This window comes from Sminthopsis crassicaudata, chromosome 4 (genome assembly GCF_048593235.1).
Source record: "Sminthopsis crassicaudata isolate SCR6 chromosome 4, ASM4859323v1, whole genome shotgun sequence".
NCBI lineage: Eukaryota > Metazoa > Chordata > Mammalia > Dasyuromorphia > Dasyuridae > Sminthopsis > Sminthopsis crassicaudata.
Window position 1 is genome coordinate 211,496,124 of NC_133620.1, and position 17,288 is coordinate 211,513,411.

Consider the following 17,288-nt stretch of genomic DNA (forward strand, 5'->3'; position numbering starts at 1 on the left):
ATACCTTACTCCATTGTAAAGGGCTGAAACTCTAGTTGATGCACTGGAATCAGACAACCAAGCGTGTAAGGCTAATTACCGATTGGACAATACTCTATTAGCATATGCTTGGAATATGGCCCTTCCCACTATTCTGTGCTGGCTCAATCTTTTGGTGAATACAGATAATTGTAGGAGGGATTAGGGGGTGGAGTAAGATAAGCCACGGTCACTTTGGCGTAGATGAGGAGAAGGAAGGTTGTGGAGATCCTGCGTCCATCCTTTTCATTTCTACCCCTAAAGACCAAGAATAAAGACCAAGGAAACCTTTCTCAAAATATAATACTTATCCCTAATTAAAAAAAAAAAAAAAAAAAAACCACCAGAAGCATAGGAATAAAGGGATCATTTCTTTAAAAAGCATAAAGCTTTTTATTTTCAAAATATATGCATGAATAATCTTCAATATTCACCTTTGCAAAACCTTGTGTTCCAATTTTTTTTTCTTTTCCTTCCCTCCACCCCTTCTCTAAATAGCAAGTAATTCAATATATGTTAATCATGTACAATTATTCTATACATATTTCCAAAAATATCATGCCACATGAGAAAAATCAGATCAAAAAGGAAAAATTTAATTAATCTATACCATTTCAATCTTATCTTGGGATAGGGTGTTAGGTTTGGGTCAATGCCTAGTTTCTGCCATACTAATTTCTAATTTTTCCCAGTAATTTTTGTCAAATAGTGACTTCTTATTCCAAAAACTGGATCTTTAGGTTTGCCAAACAGTAGATTACCATAGTCATTGACTATTTTGTCCTGTGAACCTAACCTATTCCACTGATCAACAATTCTATTTCTTAGTCAGTACATCAAATGGTTTTGATGACTGCTGCTTTATAATATAGTTTTAGATCTAGTACAAATAGGCCACCTTCATTTGCATTTTTTCATTAATTCCTTTGAAATTCTTGACCTTTTATTCTTCCAGATGAACTGTGCTATTATTATTTCTAGCTCTGTAAAATGATTTCTTGGGAGTTTGATTGGCATGGCACTGAATAAGAGGATTGATTTAGATAGTATTGTCATTTTTATTATATTAGCTTGGCTTACCCATGAACACTTGATATTTTTCCAATTGAATAGATCTGACTTTATTTGTGTGGAAAGTGTTTTGTAATTGTGTTCATATAGTTCCTGACTTTTTCTTGGCAGGTATACTCCCAAATATTTTTTATTATCTATAATTATTTTAAATAGAATTTTTCTTTGCATCTTTTGCTGCTAGACTGTGTTAGTAACATATAAAAATGCTGATTATGTGGATTTATTTTGTATCCTGCAACTTTGCGAAAAGCTGTGAATTGTTTCTAGTAATTTTTTATTTGATTCCCTAGGGTTCTCTAAGTATACCATCATACTGCAACTGCAAAGAGTGATAATTTGGTTTCCTCATTACTTACTCTCATTCCTATAATCTCTTTTTCTTCTCTTATTGAAAAAGCTAACATTTCTAATACAATATTGAATAGTAGTGACAGTGGGCAACCTTGTTTTACCTCTGATCTTATTGAGAATGTTCTAGTTTGTTTATCCCCTTTACATATGATGCTTGTTGACAGTTCTAAATGAATGCTACTGTTCATTTTAAGGAAAACTACATTTATTCATATTAGTCTTTTTAATAGGAATGGGTGTTGAATTTTATCAAATGCTTTCTTCTGCATCTATTGAGATAATAACATGATTTTTGGTAGTTTAATCATTGATAAAGTCAATTATTCTAATAGTTTTCCTAATCTTGAACCAGCTCTGCATTCCTAGTATAAATCCTACTTAGTCATAGTGTATTATCCTGAGGATAACTTGCTATATAATCTCTTTGTTAATATTTTTATTAATGATTTTGGCATCAATATTCATTAGGGAAATTGATCTATAATTTTCTTTCTCTGTTCTGACCCTAATGGTTTAGGTATCAGCACTATAAGGAATTTGGTAGGACTCCTTCTTTCTCTATTTTTTCAAATAGTTTGTATAATATTGGAATTAATCATTCTTTAAATGTTTGGTAGAATTCACATGTAAATTCATTTACTATTTCTGATGTTCTGCATTTGATTTTGAGATTTTGAGATCTTATGCCCTAATACATGATCATGTTTTGCATAGGTTCCATATACTGCCAAGAAAAAAAGCATATTCCTTTCTGTCTCTATTCAATTTTCTCCAAAAGTTTATCATACCTAACTTTTCTGGAATTCTATTTACCTTCTTAATTTCTTATTTATTTTGTGGTTATATTTATCTAGTTCTGAGAGAGCAAGGTTGAGATCTCCCACTATTATAGTTTTGCTCTCTGTTTCTTCTTACAGTTCTCTTAACTTCTCTAAGAATTTGGATGTTATACCATTTGATGCATATATGTTTAGTATTGTTATTACTTCATTATCTATGGTACCCCTTTAGCAAGATGTAGTTTCCTTTTTTTTGTCTTAATTAGCTCTATTTTTGATTTTTCTTGATCTGAGATCTTTACCCCTACTTTTTCTACTTCACCTGAAGCATAATAGATCTGCTCCAGCCTTTTACCTTTACTCTGAAGGTATCACTCTGCTTTAAATGTATTTCTTGAAAATAACAATTGTAGGATTCTGGCTTTTAATCCAGTCTGTTATTTGCTTCCTTTTTATGGGAGAATTCATCTCATTCACAGTTAAAATTATTAAGTCTGTATTTTTTGCCATCTTGTTTTCCCCAAGTCATACTTTTTTTTCCTTTCCCCTTTTCCCTCTATCCTAGTATTTTGCTTCTGACTACTATATCTCCCTTAAATAGCTTTCCCCTTTTACAGCCTTTCCCCATTTCTTATATCTTTCCCCCTTCTATTTCTGTTCTCCCTTCTATTAGTCTCCTCCTTTCCCTTCTCCTTTCCCCTCCTACTTCCCTATAGGGTGAGACAAGTTTCTCTGTGAAGCTAAATATATTTGATATTCTCCTTTTGAGTCAAATCTGATGAGAGTAAGGTTTCACACAATTCATCCCCCCTTCCCCTTCTTTCCCTCAATTATAACAGGTCTTTTTATCCCTCTCTATGAGATGTAATTTACCCCATTTTAACTCAATTTTCCTTCTTTTCCAGTAAAATCCCCTTTCTTCCTCTAGTTTCTTTTTATATCATTACAATAAAATAAGATTATACCTGCAAAACTCTAAGTATACCCATAACAGAGATACAGATCTCAAGAATTAAAGATGTTATTTTCACATATAGGAATATAAGCTTTTTAACTTTTAAAAGAAACATTTTTTCTTTCCTCTTTACATTTTTATGCCTCCCTTGAGTTCTGTATTTGAAGATCAAATTTTCTCTTCAGCTCTGGTCTTTTCATCAGAAATGAATGAAATTCACCTGTTTCATTGAGTGAAAGATAATTCTGATTGTGGTTCCTTAGTATTTGAATTGTTTCTTTCTGGCTGCTCAAAATATTTTTTTCCATCTGATAATTCTGAAACTTAGCTATGATGTTCTTTGGAGTTTTTATTTTGGGGGTCTCTTTCAGGTAATGATTTGGTTTTAGAATATCAGCACAGTTTTCCTTGATGATTTCCTGAAAGATGTTGTCTAGACTTTTTTCATTATAGTTTTCAGGAAGTCCAATAATTCTTAAATTGTCTTTCCTAGATCTATTTTCCAGGTAAGGTATGTTTTTTCAATGAAGTCTTTTACATTTTCTTCTATTTTTTTTTTTTTTTTTTTAGTTTTGTTTGATTTTTGAAGTCTCATTGAGTCATTCACTTCCACTTGTTCAATTCTAATTTTTAGTGAATTATTTTCTTCAATTAGCTTTTTTATCTCCTTTTTCATTTGGCCAATTGTACTTTTAAGTGCATTGTTTTGTTCATTAGATTTTTTTTTTCCCATTTCACAAAATCTGTTTTTCTAGGAGTTGTTTTCTTTTTCCATCTCATCAAATCTATTTTGTAAGGAGTTATTTGCTTTTTTCATTTCATCAAATCTATTTTGTAAGGAGCTATATGATTTTTTCCATTTCACTAAATATATTTTAAAGAGTTTTCTTCAGATAATTTCCATATTTCTTTTCCAAACTCTCTTGAAAAGTTCTATTTCCTTTCCTTGTTTTTCTTTTAATTTTCTTTTAAGACTTTTTTGAATTCTTCCGAAAGAGCCTTGTGAGATAAGAACCAACATGTATCACTCTTTGGGGATTCATTTGGAGATGATTTGCCTTTAAGATCCTTAGGGTATGAGATCTGTTCTTCTCTTTCTCCATAAAAGCTATCTATGATCAGAGTTCTTTTTGCTTTTTTGCTCTTATTTAAAGGTTGAGGTCAGCTCTTAGGGCAAAGGGGAGATTGTCCCAAACTTCCTGTATAAGCAACAGTAACCGCTGTGGGTCAGTGCTGCTGACTTTATACTTGTGCTGGATCCACCATTATTCTGGAATTCAGAGGCTCACTGTTTGCTTATAGTATTTGCATTGGATGTCTCATTGCTAATCTGCCGATGCACTGGTTTGTAACTAGGATAGAGTAGCTAATACTGCTGTATTTTGCCTCCCAATAGATTCTAATGCATGCAGATGTCATACCATCCTGGGTCGCTGTGCTGCCCCCCCCCCAAAAAAAAAAAAAACCATTTCTTAATATAAGTAGTATTTATCTAAAACTATGTGAAAGCATTATCTATAATGAAGTTAAGCTAGAAGCCTTCCCAATAAGATTTGAGGTGAAGCAAGTAGGCCCATTATCATCATTATTATTCAGCATAGTACTGAAAATACCATCATATTAAAAGAAGAAAAAATGAAGGGATTGTAATAGGCAATCACTCTTCACAGATAATATGACAGTAAACCTAAAGAATCCTAAAGAATTAACTAAAAAACTATTGCAAATATCAGCAAAGTTGTAAGATGTAAAGTAAACCATATAAATGGACAACATTTCTATATATTACTAACAAAATCCAGCAGCAAAAGATAGAAAGAGAAATTCCACTTAAAATGACTGCTGACAATATAAAATACTTGGGAGTCTATCTGTCAAGATAAACCCAGTAACTATATGAACATGATTACAAAGCATGTTATATATATATAAAAACAGATTTAAACATTTATTGCTTATGGAACTGAGACTGAGACAGCATAATAAAAATGCCAATTTTCCCTTAATTTACTTATTCAGTGTCATTACCCAAAAATCATTTTATAGAACTAGAAAAAAAAAAAAAAACATAATTCATCTGAAAGAACAAAAGGTCAAGAATATCAAGAGAACTAATGAAAAAAATAAGACCAAAGGTAGAGTAGAAGTAACTGAGTCTCAAACTGTATTATAAAATGAATATCATTGAAACAATATGATACTGGCAAAGAAATAGTGTTGGATCAGTGAGTTACATTGGGTATACAAGAAAGAGTAGTAAATGGGCATAGTGATCTACTGTTTGACAACCCAAGATCCAAACTTTTGGGAAAAGAACTTATTATTTGATATAAATCTCCAGGAAAAATGGTTTTGCATTTAACTTTTACCATCTCATCACGGTCAGTCGGCCCCACATATTTCTTTTAAACTACCCAAATAATGATGACAATTATGAGTACTGCTAATATTTTCCACATCTATCTATTTATCTATCTATATTTATATGAATATATATGTCTGTGTGTGTGTTTAAATATTATGTATGTGTATGCATATATATGTGTGTATATATGTATGTATCCACACTTAATTGTAGCCCTCTTTAGGCTGGTAGAGGGAGGAAGAAGGGAAAAAATAAAGTAAAAAGTGCACAGCAGAGAACAAAAGAAAACCAAAAAGAAAGCAAAGAGAAGTTGGGCAGTTTTGAAAATAATGTGCAGTATTTATCATATAGGCTTTTTTGACATGGAGATTCATTGTTTTATATTGAATCCTTTCTTAAGTTCTGTTGTATGGATGGCAATTGTTTTCTTTAGCATTTGTATGTAATTTTAAAATAAAAAAAAATTAACAGAAAAATGCAAAACCCAACAAAACAACTACACAAGCTAACAGAGTTGTCTGAGGCAACTTCAGATAGAATATAAACAGTATCCTTATGAGTTTAGGTGATAGATAAGTCTACTTGCCAGATGAAGAAAGCTCTAAGAAGACTTCATAGAGAAGATAATATAGTAATTGTCCCTTAAAAGCTAGGAAGGATTTTAGCATGGAAAGATTGAGGCAGACAATCATTCCAGCTATAAGGAAGCATGGGACATATTTAAAAAATAGTGAATAATCTAGTTTGGTTAGAATATAGAAACCTTATGGGGTATGATATATGATAAGGATAAAATGGGGCCAGATTATGAAGAATATCTTTAAAATGGAACAAGCATTGATTTAGCTCTTAGTGTCAAGCACTATTTTAAGTGCTAAAGATATTAAGAACTACTTTGAATGACCAAATCATTTTGATTATTATAAACACCTAAATTAATAATAAAGAACATATGAAAGAAGACACTACCCAGAGAAAGAAGTGGTAAATAGAAGTAAGTATAGAATAGTTTTACATGTGTGTGTATATACATATATTTATGTCTAATGGTAGGCCATCATCAATTGTGGGGGGAGAGAAGGGAGAAAAAAGGGAAAAAGAAAGTTACATGATAACTTTTATTATATATTTAAAAGGCATAGCAAGTTGTACATAATAGATTTGCACATATAATTATTTTTTTCCTCCTACTATGTTATGGAAATACTTGTTTTATTTTTAAAAACAATCACTATACTTCGTAGTGGTTCTCAAACTTTTTAAATAGGGGGTCAATTTGCTGTCCCTCAGACTGTTGGAGGGCCGGACTATAGTAAAAACAAAAACTCACACTCTGTCTCCGCCCCTCAGCCAATTTGCCATAACCTAGTGGGCCGCATAAACGTCCTTCGTGGGCGGGCAGCATCTGGCCTGCCGGCTATAGTTTGAAAACCCCTGGATTATACTCTAAGCAGGAGTGAATATAATAAATATGAGGCATTTTAGAAAGGAATGCCCAGAGAATGGGCAGGAAAAGTTCTATTACTTTAATGTGAGTTTAGGAGAAAAAAAGGGAACCTGGACCTGAATATTTTATTTTCAGTTCAGAGGTGTGATTTCATTGGTAGAGAGTTCAGAAATTCCTAATAAATGCAGATTGGTAAATGTTCTGAAGTATATTGTCTTAAGAGAATTTTCTAGTTCAACAGTTTAGATTTGTCAAGAGTTACACAATCAGAATGAGTCAAAAATAGAACTTTGATATAGTTGTTCTTAACTCTGGAAGTCAGTTCCTTAACTGATGGTGCAGTGACCTTAAAGTCAGGAAGACCTGAGTTCAAATCCAGCATCAGATATCAATTAGTGGCGTAACCCTGAGCAAATCATTTAACTCTGTTCTCACTTTTGTGTAAAATAGAGACCTACCTTTCAGGAATTGTTGTGAGATAATAATTGCAATGTCTTTAGTGCAATGCTTGGCACATAGTAAGTGCTATGTAAAGGTAAGTTATTATTATTGATTTTGAAGTCAGCTTTCTAGCTGATTGCACAATGGATAAGGATTGGCATCAGGAAGAACTGAGTTCAAAGAGAACCTCTGACATTTATTAAGTGGGTGGCCCTGGAAAAGCAATTCACTCTTTGCCAGTCTCAGGTTCCTGGTGTGTAAAATATGGATAATAATGGCACTTACTTCCCAGAGTTTTTGTGAGAATCAAATGAGATAATAATTGTAAAATTTGTAAAGATTGTAAATTGTAAAAATTGTAAAGAGAACAGTAAAATAGGGATTATTTAAGTGCTAGCAATTATATTTATAAATATTATTATATATTATATATATTCCTATAAAGCAAGCTCTTCTGTCACAATTTATATCTTTCAATTCTTCTGACATCCTGTAGAGGAAAGATGTTTAACTTTTTTGGTGTTACATAGTTCTTAAGACAGTCTAATGAAGCTCTCATCTGAGTAGTTTTTAAATAAGTGAATTAAATAACTAAAATTACATATATAATAACATGTTGTTATTCTTTTCCATCCACATCATCACAATCTATATAGAACATACTTAATGTGTTTTTGTGAAGTTTCAATTCTACTCTATTTGGCAAGTATTTTTTAATGAACTATCTTTATAGTAGAAACATATTTTCCTATCCTTTATTATGGCTTTCTGCCACAATAGCTGAGTGATTTTATTTTATTCATTTTATCTTTTTATCTCAAAAGGATTAGTATCTTGCTAATTTCTGTTTTTTTTTTTTTTTTTCCCTTTTGCAAGGCAATGAGATAAATTGATTTGCTCAGGGTCACACAGCTAGGACATGTTGTGTCTGAAGCTGAATTTCAACTCAGGTTGTTCTCCTAACTTGAAGCCCCATAATCTATCCACTGCATCATCTAGCTGCCTCTAACTGCTGATTTTCTTTTCTTTTCTTTTTTTAATAGTTTTTATTTACCAGATATATGCATGGGTGATTTTACAGCATTGACAGTAACTACTGATTTTCAACATCTTTCCCATTATTCAATCAACTAAACTACCATGTTTATTAAATGATATTTAGTTAATACACTGAAGAAAATTATTCTTGTAATTTGCTCATTTATCTTTATGTGTTTTAAACCCCTAAAAATCTAAGTTTTAAATAAACATCAAAAATACTAGCTGTACAGTTTATTAACAACGTTAACCAATGATAACACAAAGGCAAATCATTATCTGCAATGATTTAACTGTGAGAACTGTCATAGCCAGAATAAACTCAAACCATTAAAATAAATATAGCTAACTTTACTTATAAAAATATAATCCCAAACCATTCAATTTCTCTCAAGATATGGGGCAACTAGGTGATTCAATCAATAGAGCACCATTCCTGAAGTCTGGAATACCTGAGGTCAAATTTGTACTTTAGCACTCACTAGTTGTATGACCCTGGGCAAATCCCTTAATCCCAATTACTTCCTCAAAACAAAACAACAGTAACAACAACAAAAAATTTACTTGGTGTCTTTCCTCAAGAATCTTTTTTAAAGGTAAAAATGAAAACCTGGTCATTGAACCATCCTGATGGCTTTGGAGGGGGAAGTGAGGCAGGTTAATTTTGCACCCTTCACTTAAATCCAATTCACTTGCAGATTATGGTATCATTTTTCTGATGTCATGGTCCTCTTTGAGAAAGAACAACAAAGAACAACTAGGAGCACCTCTACCTTTCCTTTCCCTCCATCTCTTCTCTAAAAGTGTTTTACTGCTCATATCAGTGGAACAAGATGAAGAGCCAAAAGGTCTTATCTCACCTGCCATTGCAATCTAATGTGCTCAAAAAGCCCATCATCTACTGGGCATTATCATCTGGTTTTTCTATCAGTTTTGTTGCTGAATCCTTGAGTTTTCAGAGCCTTTCTATATGCCCGGCAGCTGAAATTCCTTTTTAATCTTGTCTCTCTCCCGTCCCCTCCCACCTCACTGGTATGAGCTCCTAGAGAGCAGAAACTATCTATGGTTTTTGGAACATAGTTAAGTGTTTATTAAATGTTATTTTTCATTCTTTTGTTTATTCATACATTCAAAACAGCTTCACCAGAAAAATTTCTCCATCATCTTTCTATCTTCCCTAACTTCTCTCCATCCTTGAGAGGAAAACAATGTTTTCACTAGTCTCTTTTTCATATAATTTTCTTTATAAGGCTTTTTCATAAATTTAAAGAATATTTACTTACTCTTTCTTTTTCACTTTCTCACAAATATGACAAGTATTTTCAATTGTCTCACTGGCATGACAAGTCTCTCTGAAATAATAGCTAAAACTCTCCAACCAAATCATTCGTTCTATAATATTCCATTTATATCTTAAAGATAAAATGGTTTCTGTGGAAGAGCCTAGTAAAACAAGAGTTACTTTAGTGCAAGGGTTCCTAGCCTGGGGACCAAAGACCTCTTGGAGTCCCTGAATGGATTTCAAGAGTTTTGTGAGTTAGAATGGGAAATAAATATATCTTTATTTTCACTAATACCTAACTGACACTTTTTAGCTATTTAATTCAATTATTTAAAAACACTACTCAGATGAGAGCTTCATTAGACTGTGATAAGGACTATGTAACACACAAAAAAGGTTAAGCATCTTTCCTCTGCAGGATGTGGGAAGAATTTATCTAATTCTTAAAAGATGGTATAAATTGAGAAGCAGAGCTTGTCTTATAGGAATATAGTACTCTAGCCAGAGGAAACAATGTAAGCTAAGTCATAGAGATGAGAAACCATGTAACAGATTCAGGAAATAACTAGCAAGTCATCTTGCTGTGCAGTGAGAAGATAAGATTAGAAAGAGTCAAATGGCAGAAGGGTCTCAAAGCCAAATAAAGTCCAACAATCCATGTAAATACACATATATACATAATATGTATAATTATTAAGTGTATTTGTGTGTGTGTGTATGCATTATTGTTCGCTTTTTTCTCTGGTCTGAGTCTCTGTGACCCCATTTGGGCTTTATTTTTATACTGATTTGCCACCTCATTTTACATAAAGATGAGGAAATTGAGATAAATGGGATTAAGTGATTTACTCAGGATCACACAGTTAGTACACATCTAAGGCCAGATTTGAATTCAGAAAGATGATTCTTCCTGCTTCTAGACCCAATATTCCATCCACTGTGTCACCAAGTAGCATAAATATACATACATATGCATATATATATATATATATATATATATATACACACACACACACATATATACTTGGCGCACACACACACACATCCCTATATATGTGCCCATGTAGGCATGCATAAAATATACAGTATATAACATGTGTCACATGCTTGTGTGCATATATGTGGGCTTACATTTATATTACATTTGTCTGGACTTGTGAATTCACTGGTATAGGGAATTCCCTATTAGGAAACTCATTCTACCAAAGAAGATTGGCAATAAGTCTTAGAAAGTTGCCTTGGGGAATTTAAATAACTTTCTTTCTCAGGGTCATACACCCACTATGTTTTTCAAAGGTAGGGCTTGAACCTAGGTTTTCCACATTCTGAGATCATTTCTCTATCCCTTATACAGTATCACTTTCCCTGAAAGTTTGTTCCTTCTCCTGTTCCCCTTGACCTGTCTCTGTCTCTCTCTCAGAGATCTCTCTCTCTCAGAGATCTTTCTCTCTCTTTTCTGTCTCTGACTGTCCTTGTTTCTCTCTCTTCCTTCTTCCTTTTTCTCCCTTTCTTCCCCCTTATTCTCTCTCCCCTCTTGCTTTCTCTCTCCTCTTTTACCTTTTCCTCCTTCCCCTCTCTCAATGTTAGAAACGTTATAAATCCAAAATAAAGATTTGATCTTTGAAATTTGAAAAAAAAAAGTTTAAGAAAATTTGGTGAAACTGAAGAGAATTCAGTTAGTTGGGATGCATATCCAACAGAATTCCCGTGGTTTGCTTCTCTCAAATCTATGGAGGACCTTAAATTGTTTTCATATTCTTTCAAAGATTTCTTTTGCACAAAGAGAAACATTTTAAACCTACACACTTATAAATGGGGAAAAAAAAATAGGACAAGAATAAGCAAGTGTAGTGCTAAAAGCACTAGATTAGTAGTAAAATTTGCATTCTAGTCCAATGTCTGACACTATTTTGTCTAACCCTGAACAAATAACTTAGCTTTTTTAGATCTGTTTCCCCAACTGTAAAATGATATTAATACTACTAGTCCTAGTTAATTCTGAGTAAATTATTGAGCTTTTTTTTCAGTAAAGTGAGGACATGAATAGCACTCTACCTACCTTCACAGAATTGTTGTGAGGGTCAAATGTGATTATGAGTGTATCCATACATAGATAAATTAGGTTCTAAGCCATAATCATTTGGTTCTATCAGAAAGAGAAAGAGACTAGAGGTCAGAAAACAAGAATATTAACTCAAGTTCTTTTGATAACTAGTTCTATGACCTTGGGTATTAATAATAATAATAGCTAACATTTATATAACCCTTTAAGATTTGTAAAACACTTTGTATATATAATCACATTTGATCTTCACAACAACTGATGTTTACATTTCCATTTTACAGATAAGGAAAGATACCAGTATACATACTGAGAGACTTAAAACCCAGCTGGAGCAGATAATAAGCATCCATAGCAAGATTCAAATTCACTTCTTCCTGATCCCAGATCCAGTCCTACCATGCCATCTAGTAGCCTCTATCACTTTATATCCCCAGATCTCATTTTCCTTACCTGTAAAATAAGTGTGTTGAATTAGATGGTCCCCAGGTCCTTTTTTCTTGTTCTGAGATGCTGCAGCCTTTGGAATATTGACTTTTGGTTCTGTATCTGTATTTATCATACTAACAGAGAAGGCTGTTTTCCTCTTTTAAAAATAACTTGAGTTTTTAATTCCACCATCAATCAAAATAACCTAAAACAAGCATCAGAGAATTGGAGTGGAATGTTTGATATTAATCTCAAGGGATATATTTTACTGGCCCCGTTTTGTTGGAAGCTGAATGTCTTATGTTGAACATTCAAATCCAGATTCTCTGGGGAGTTGACAAACAGTTCTCCCATGAAATAATGCAGCTGACTGTGGCTTTCCAGTGGGTTAATTTGTTCTCTGGATGCTGAAATAATACAGGGTATACTCTTTGCAGAGATTGATACAATAACTTATGAGAATAAAGATACATTGCAATTCAATCAGTCAACAAGATTTTATTCATAGCTCTAAAACTAGAAGGGATTTTTGAGACCAATTGATTTTATTCTCTTTCTTTTACATATAAGGAAACTGAAGCCTAAGGAAGGTTAAGTGATTTGCTCAAAGTAACACAAATAATAAAGGTAATAAACATTCAGAAAGAATTTATTCATATATCCTTTGAGTATAGAGCTAGTGCTTTTATCATGGGGCTAATCTTCCTCCCTTTCAAGTGCCTCCCATATGCTTTAACCTTGCTTGGCACTGGAAATAAATTCAAGAGGGAAATGCTTAATGAAAATATACATAAGTAATGTTTATGTTTTTAAAAGTTTCTTATTTTTAAAACCAACAAAATAAGATTATTTAATTTTTTTAAAATACTTGAGGCTTGTACCAACTATGATTCTTTTATAAGAAGATAATTTTCCAATAAAGCTTATAAAGTAAAGGATTGTTTAATTGATGAAGTTAATTTTGTATTATCCAGTTTTCGGATTTCCCAGATCATATCTTCTATATTTCCGTACTCTTGTTGTTTGTTTTTTGGAGCAATTCACTGATTCTTATATCTTTTTTAATAGCAGTTATCCAAAATGTAGACCAGAGACAATGCAATCTTTTTGAGATGGAGTATTCCTAAAATCACTAATTAAATTCAACAAACATGTATTTAAATATCTACTATATATAGTACTGTGCTAGTTATTGGAGGAGACAGAATATCACTGCCTGCTATTGAATTAACAATTAGATAAGTGGATATGGCATCTATAAAAATAATGATTATATTTAAGTGCATAAAAACAATGTGAGATTTAAGTGTAGAAAAGTTATTTCTGATCTGGGGAGATCAAAGAAGGCTTTTAAGAAGGTAATGTTTGAGATAGCCTTTACAGGAGGGGTAAAAATTTAACTGGTTGAATGGGAGGGTAATAGAGAGGATATTCTAGGCAAAGGGAATAGCATGTGCTATTCTTTACAGGAAGAAAAGCATGTAATGGAGATAAGAGGTGTAAGAAAGATGACAAGTAGTTCATTTTGGTTGAAATATAGATCCCCTGTCTAAAAATATGAGATAAGATGGAAAATTAGAGTTATGTAAAGTCATAGGTATTCATGCAAATAACTATGAAAATATGTGCAAATAACTGTATTAAATAGTAATGAGAGAAATGTGAAAAGAGGAGGCTAGGGCAAAGTGATAAAAGATTGAGTTTAGAGCACAAAAAAAAAAGTTGAGTTTGGAATGGAGCTGAACAGAGCTAAATCTAGACTTTAGAGAAGGCAACTGATTGGATCCTTATTTATGATTTATTATGAGGCAACCAGGTGGTCCATGGGTATTGCGTCAGGAAAAACAATGTTCAAATCTGACCTTCTTAGCTATGTGACCCAGAAGCAATTCATTTAGCTTCTGGCGGCCTCAGTTTTCTCATCCAAAAATTGGAAATAAAATAGCATCTCCTTTTCATGATTATTGTACGGATAAAATGACACATATAAAGAGTTCTACAAACTTTAAAGTACTACATAGTTGCTAGCTGTTATTAATATCACCTCCCAAAAATGAACAATAAAAGAAATAAAAATCCTCAGCTTACTTAGGTTAATTTTCCTACATAGTTTAGGTAAAATTAAAATTCTAATGGTCATATTCACTTCTATAACAAGAAAACAACACAAATCTAATTTTCCCCTTGATTTGAAGACATATATAGCTTAGGCCACATTGAATTATATTATAGAAAGTCAAAATCCAGCACATACACACCAAATATAATTTTAGCTGATAGTCTTTGCTTTGGGTGGTTCAAATTTGAGAAATCAAATAAAAGTGACTTTCTTTAAGACCTATTTTTTTTAAAGAACAACTTTTACTGTTGTATAATATAGGTAATTGTAGAAGCAGTAAAATACCATGGGGAGGTACTGAATATAGATATTCAGGACTTGCTTTCAAGTTCTCAACTTGCATACTTTGCTATCATTATGACCTTACCAAAGTTATTTAGCTTCTCTGGGCCTCAATTTCTTCATCCATTTAGGCATGAGGACCTTTAAGAAGTCCCTCAGGCTCATAATCTATAAGACTTTTATCTCAGTTTCTAGACAACATTATACTAGTATTTCTAAGAAGCTTGGTCTAGAACAGTGGTTCTAATTTTTGGCCTCAGAATCCCTTTAAAACCCTTACAAATTATTGAGGACTCCAAAAACGTTTTGTTAATAATGGTTAATATCTATTGATATTTACTATATTAGAAATTAAAAATGTTTTGGTGGTATTAAAAAATCATTTGCCTTCTAGAACCTCTAAAAAAGATTCTAGGGAACCTTACAAATTCCCAAAATCATGCTTAGAGAACTGCTGGTCTAGGAATTTGGTAGGTTTAGGAATTTCTCTTCTGGATCCCAGAGACTTGATCCTGGAATTTCTTCATTTTTATTGATACTTCATGGTCACTCCATTATTGCCACCATACTTCAGTTTTTGGGATAATCTGGGAATTTCTTACCACTCATTCTGTCACCATCTTTAAAACTGTGTAGCTTATTTCCTTCTGGGCTCTAAGGTTTCTACTGTTATCATTATCATACTGTTATGACTCTTTAGAACAACCTCCTACAGGTTTGATACATAAGTCTTAGTTTCTATATGTAATCCTTCTATCAGTTCTCTTAGTTTTTGTCTGCTTTCTTTATGTCTGTTTTCATTTCCCTTGTAAAGCCTAAATCCAAGGCCATAGGTTCAGCATTAAGACTAGCCATGGCTCAATTGTCCTCAAATGTACTAATGTAGAAGTTTCCCTTCCCAGAGATAAAAGGTCCTCAGCAGTCGTTGGCAATGAGAATGCAAGACAATACCTAGATACGAATTCCCTACACACACACACACACACACACACACACACACACACACACAGGCGAAGTGATGGGCATTTACATTTTGTCAAAAACTCTAAATATGACATCCTGAGTTAAACAAGTTTGTTAGGAAAATTTTTCTCACTTAAATAGGAGTGATAAACTAGGATTTCACATATCACATAATTCTCCTCTGATACAACACAGTCAAGTCTAACAGTATAATATATTGAATTTCATATATTCTGACACTGATGTGTATTCTGGAGGCTATTGTTTTGTGATCATCTTCTTTGAATTTATGAAACAAGCTGATGAGAGAAGTATTCATCTATATTTTATTCTGACTATTGAGATAAGGGCCTGTCAACATTTTCTATTTCCTCTCTGATTTCAAAGCTATAAAAAGTTTGCTTTTCCCCCCTTATTAGAAATATGTTTGAAATGTCTATATATTGAAATGTCTCAAATTTTCATAGTTGAAATATAATGCTAGCTGATAACATTTGAAAACTTCATGACTTAGTGAGATGAAAGGCGCTGTGTCATCCTTGGCTATGACCAGATGTTATGGGGATATCTTCTTCTTAGCACAGTTCATAGTTCATGCTCTAAATCACTATTGATTAGAAAAATGCAACCCTGGAATACCACCTCATATCTATTAGATTGGTTAATATGACAGAAAAGGAAAATGATAAATATTGGAAGAGAAAATTGCGACACTAAGGCATTGCTGATAAGAGTTGTGAACTGATTGAACCATTCTGGTTAGGAGCAATTTAGAACTATATCCAAAGGGCTCTAAGATTGAGAATACCCTTTGATCCAACAATAGAACTATTATGTCTGCTTCCTAAAGAGATCAAACCAAAAGGAAATGGACTTATATATACAGAAATATTTATAGCAGTTTTGTGGTGCCAAAGAACTGAAAATTGAGGGGATGTCCATAAATTGGGGATGACTGAATAAGCTGTGGTATATGATTGTGATGGAATATTATTGTGCTATAAGAAATGATGAACAGGCAGATTTCTGCAAAACCTAGTAAGACTCACATGATCCAATACAAACTAAAGCAAATACAACCAGGAAAACATTGTACACAGTAATAACAATACTGCATGCTGATAACTATAAATGACTTCTCTATTCTTATCAATATAATAATCTAAGACAAATCCAAATGACTCATGATTAAAAATCCTATGTATCCAGAGCAAAAACTGGCAAGAGACTGACTGAATGCAGGTTAAAACATACAATTTTTCACTTTATTTTTTATGCTGTTTCCTTTTCTTTTCTTTCTTTTTTTCTTTTTTTTTTTGGTATTTGTGGGTTTTTTTTGTTTTTTTTTTACAATATGACTAATGTATGTTTTTCATGATTGCACATATAAAACATATAAGATTGCTATTGTTTCTGAGTGGGGAGAGGAAGGAAAAAGGGAAGGAGATAATTTGGAACTCAAAAATTTTTAAAAATGAATGTTAAAATTGTTTTATGTATAATTGGGAAAAAGTGTTATTAAAAAAAAACAATCAATGCTATGCCATTTGGTGTATATAGATTTTGTACTGATATTAGTTTAATGTCTGTGATATTGTTCAGCAAAATTTTTGTCTATTTTTGCTTTTTCTGAGACCATGATTGCTATCCCTACCCATGGGGATTCATCAAAAAATTCTCATA

General features: G+C 32.6%; 1 protein-coding gene across 1 annotated transcript in view; it reads right to left on the reverse strand.

Annotated features, from left to right (window-relative positions):
• FHL5 (four and a half LIM domains 5) overlaps positions 1–12,389 on the reverse strand; it is a 48,763-nt gene extending 36,374 nt beyond the window's left edge. The window contains 2 exon segments of the mRNA XM_074310260.1: positions 12,266–12,303; positions 12,306–12,389. Coding sequence (XP_074166361.1) covers positions 12,266–12,303; positions 12,306–12,374 — 107 coding nt within the window. The 5' untranslated portion in view covers positions 12,375–12,389.
• Between the last annotated feature and the right edge of the window lie 4,899 nt (positions 12,390–17,288).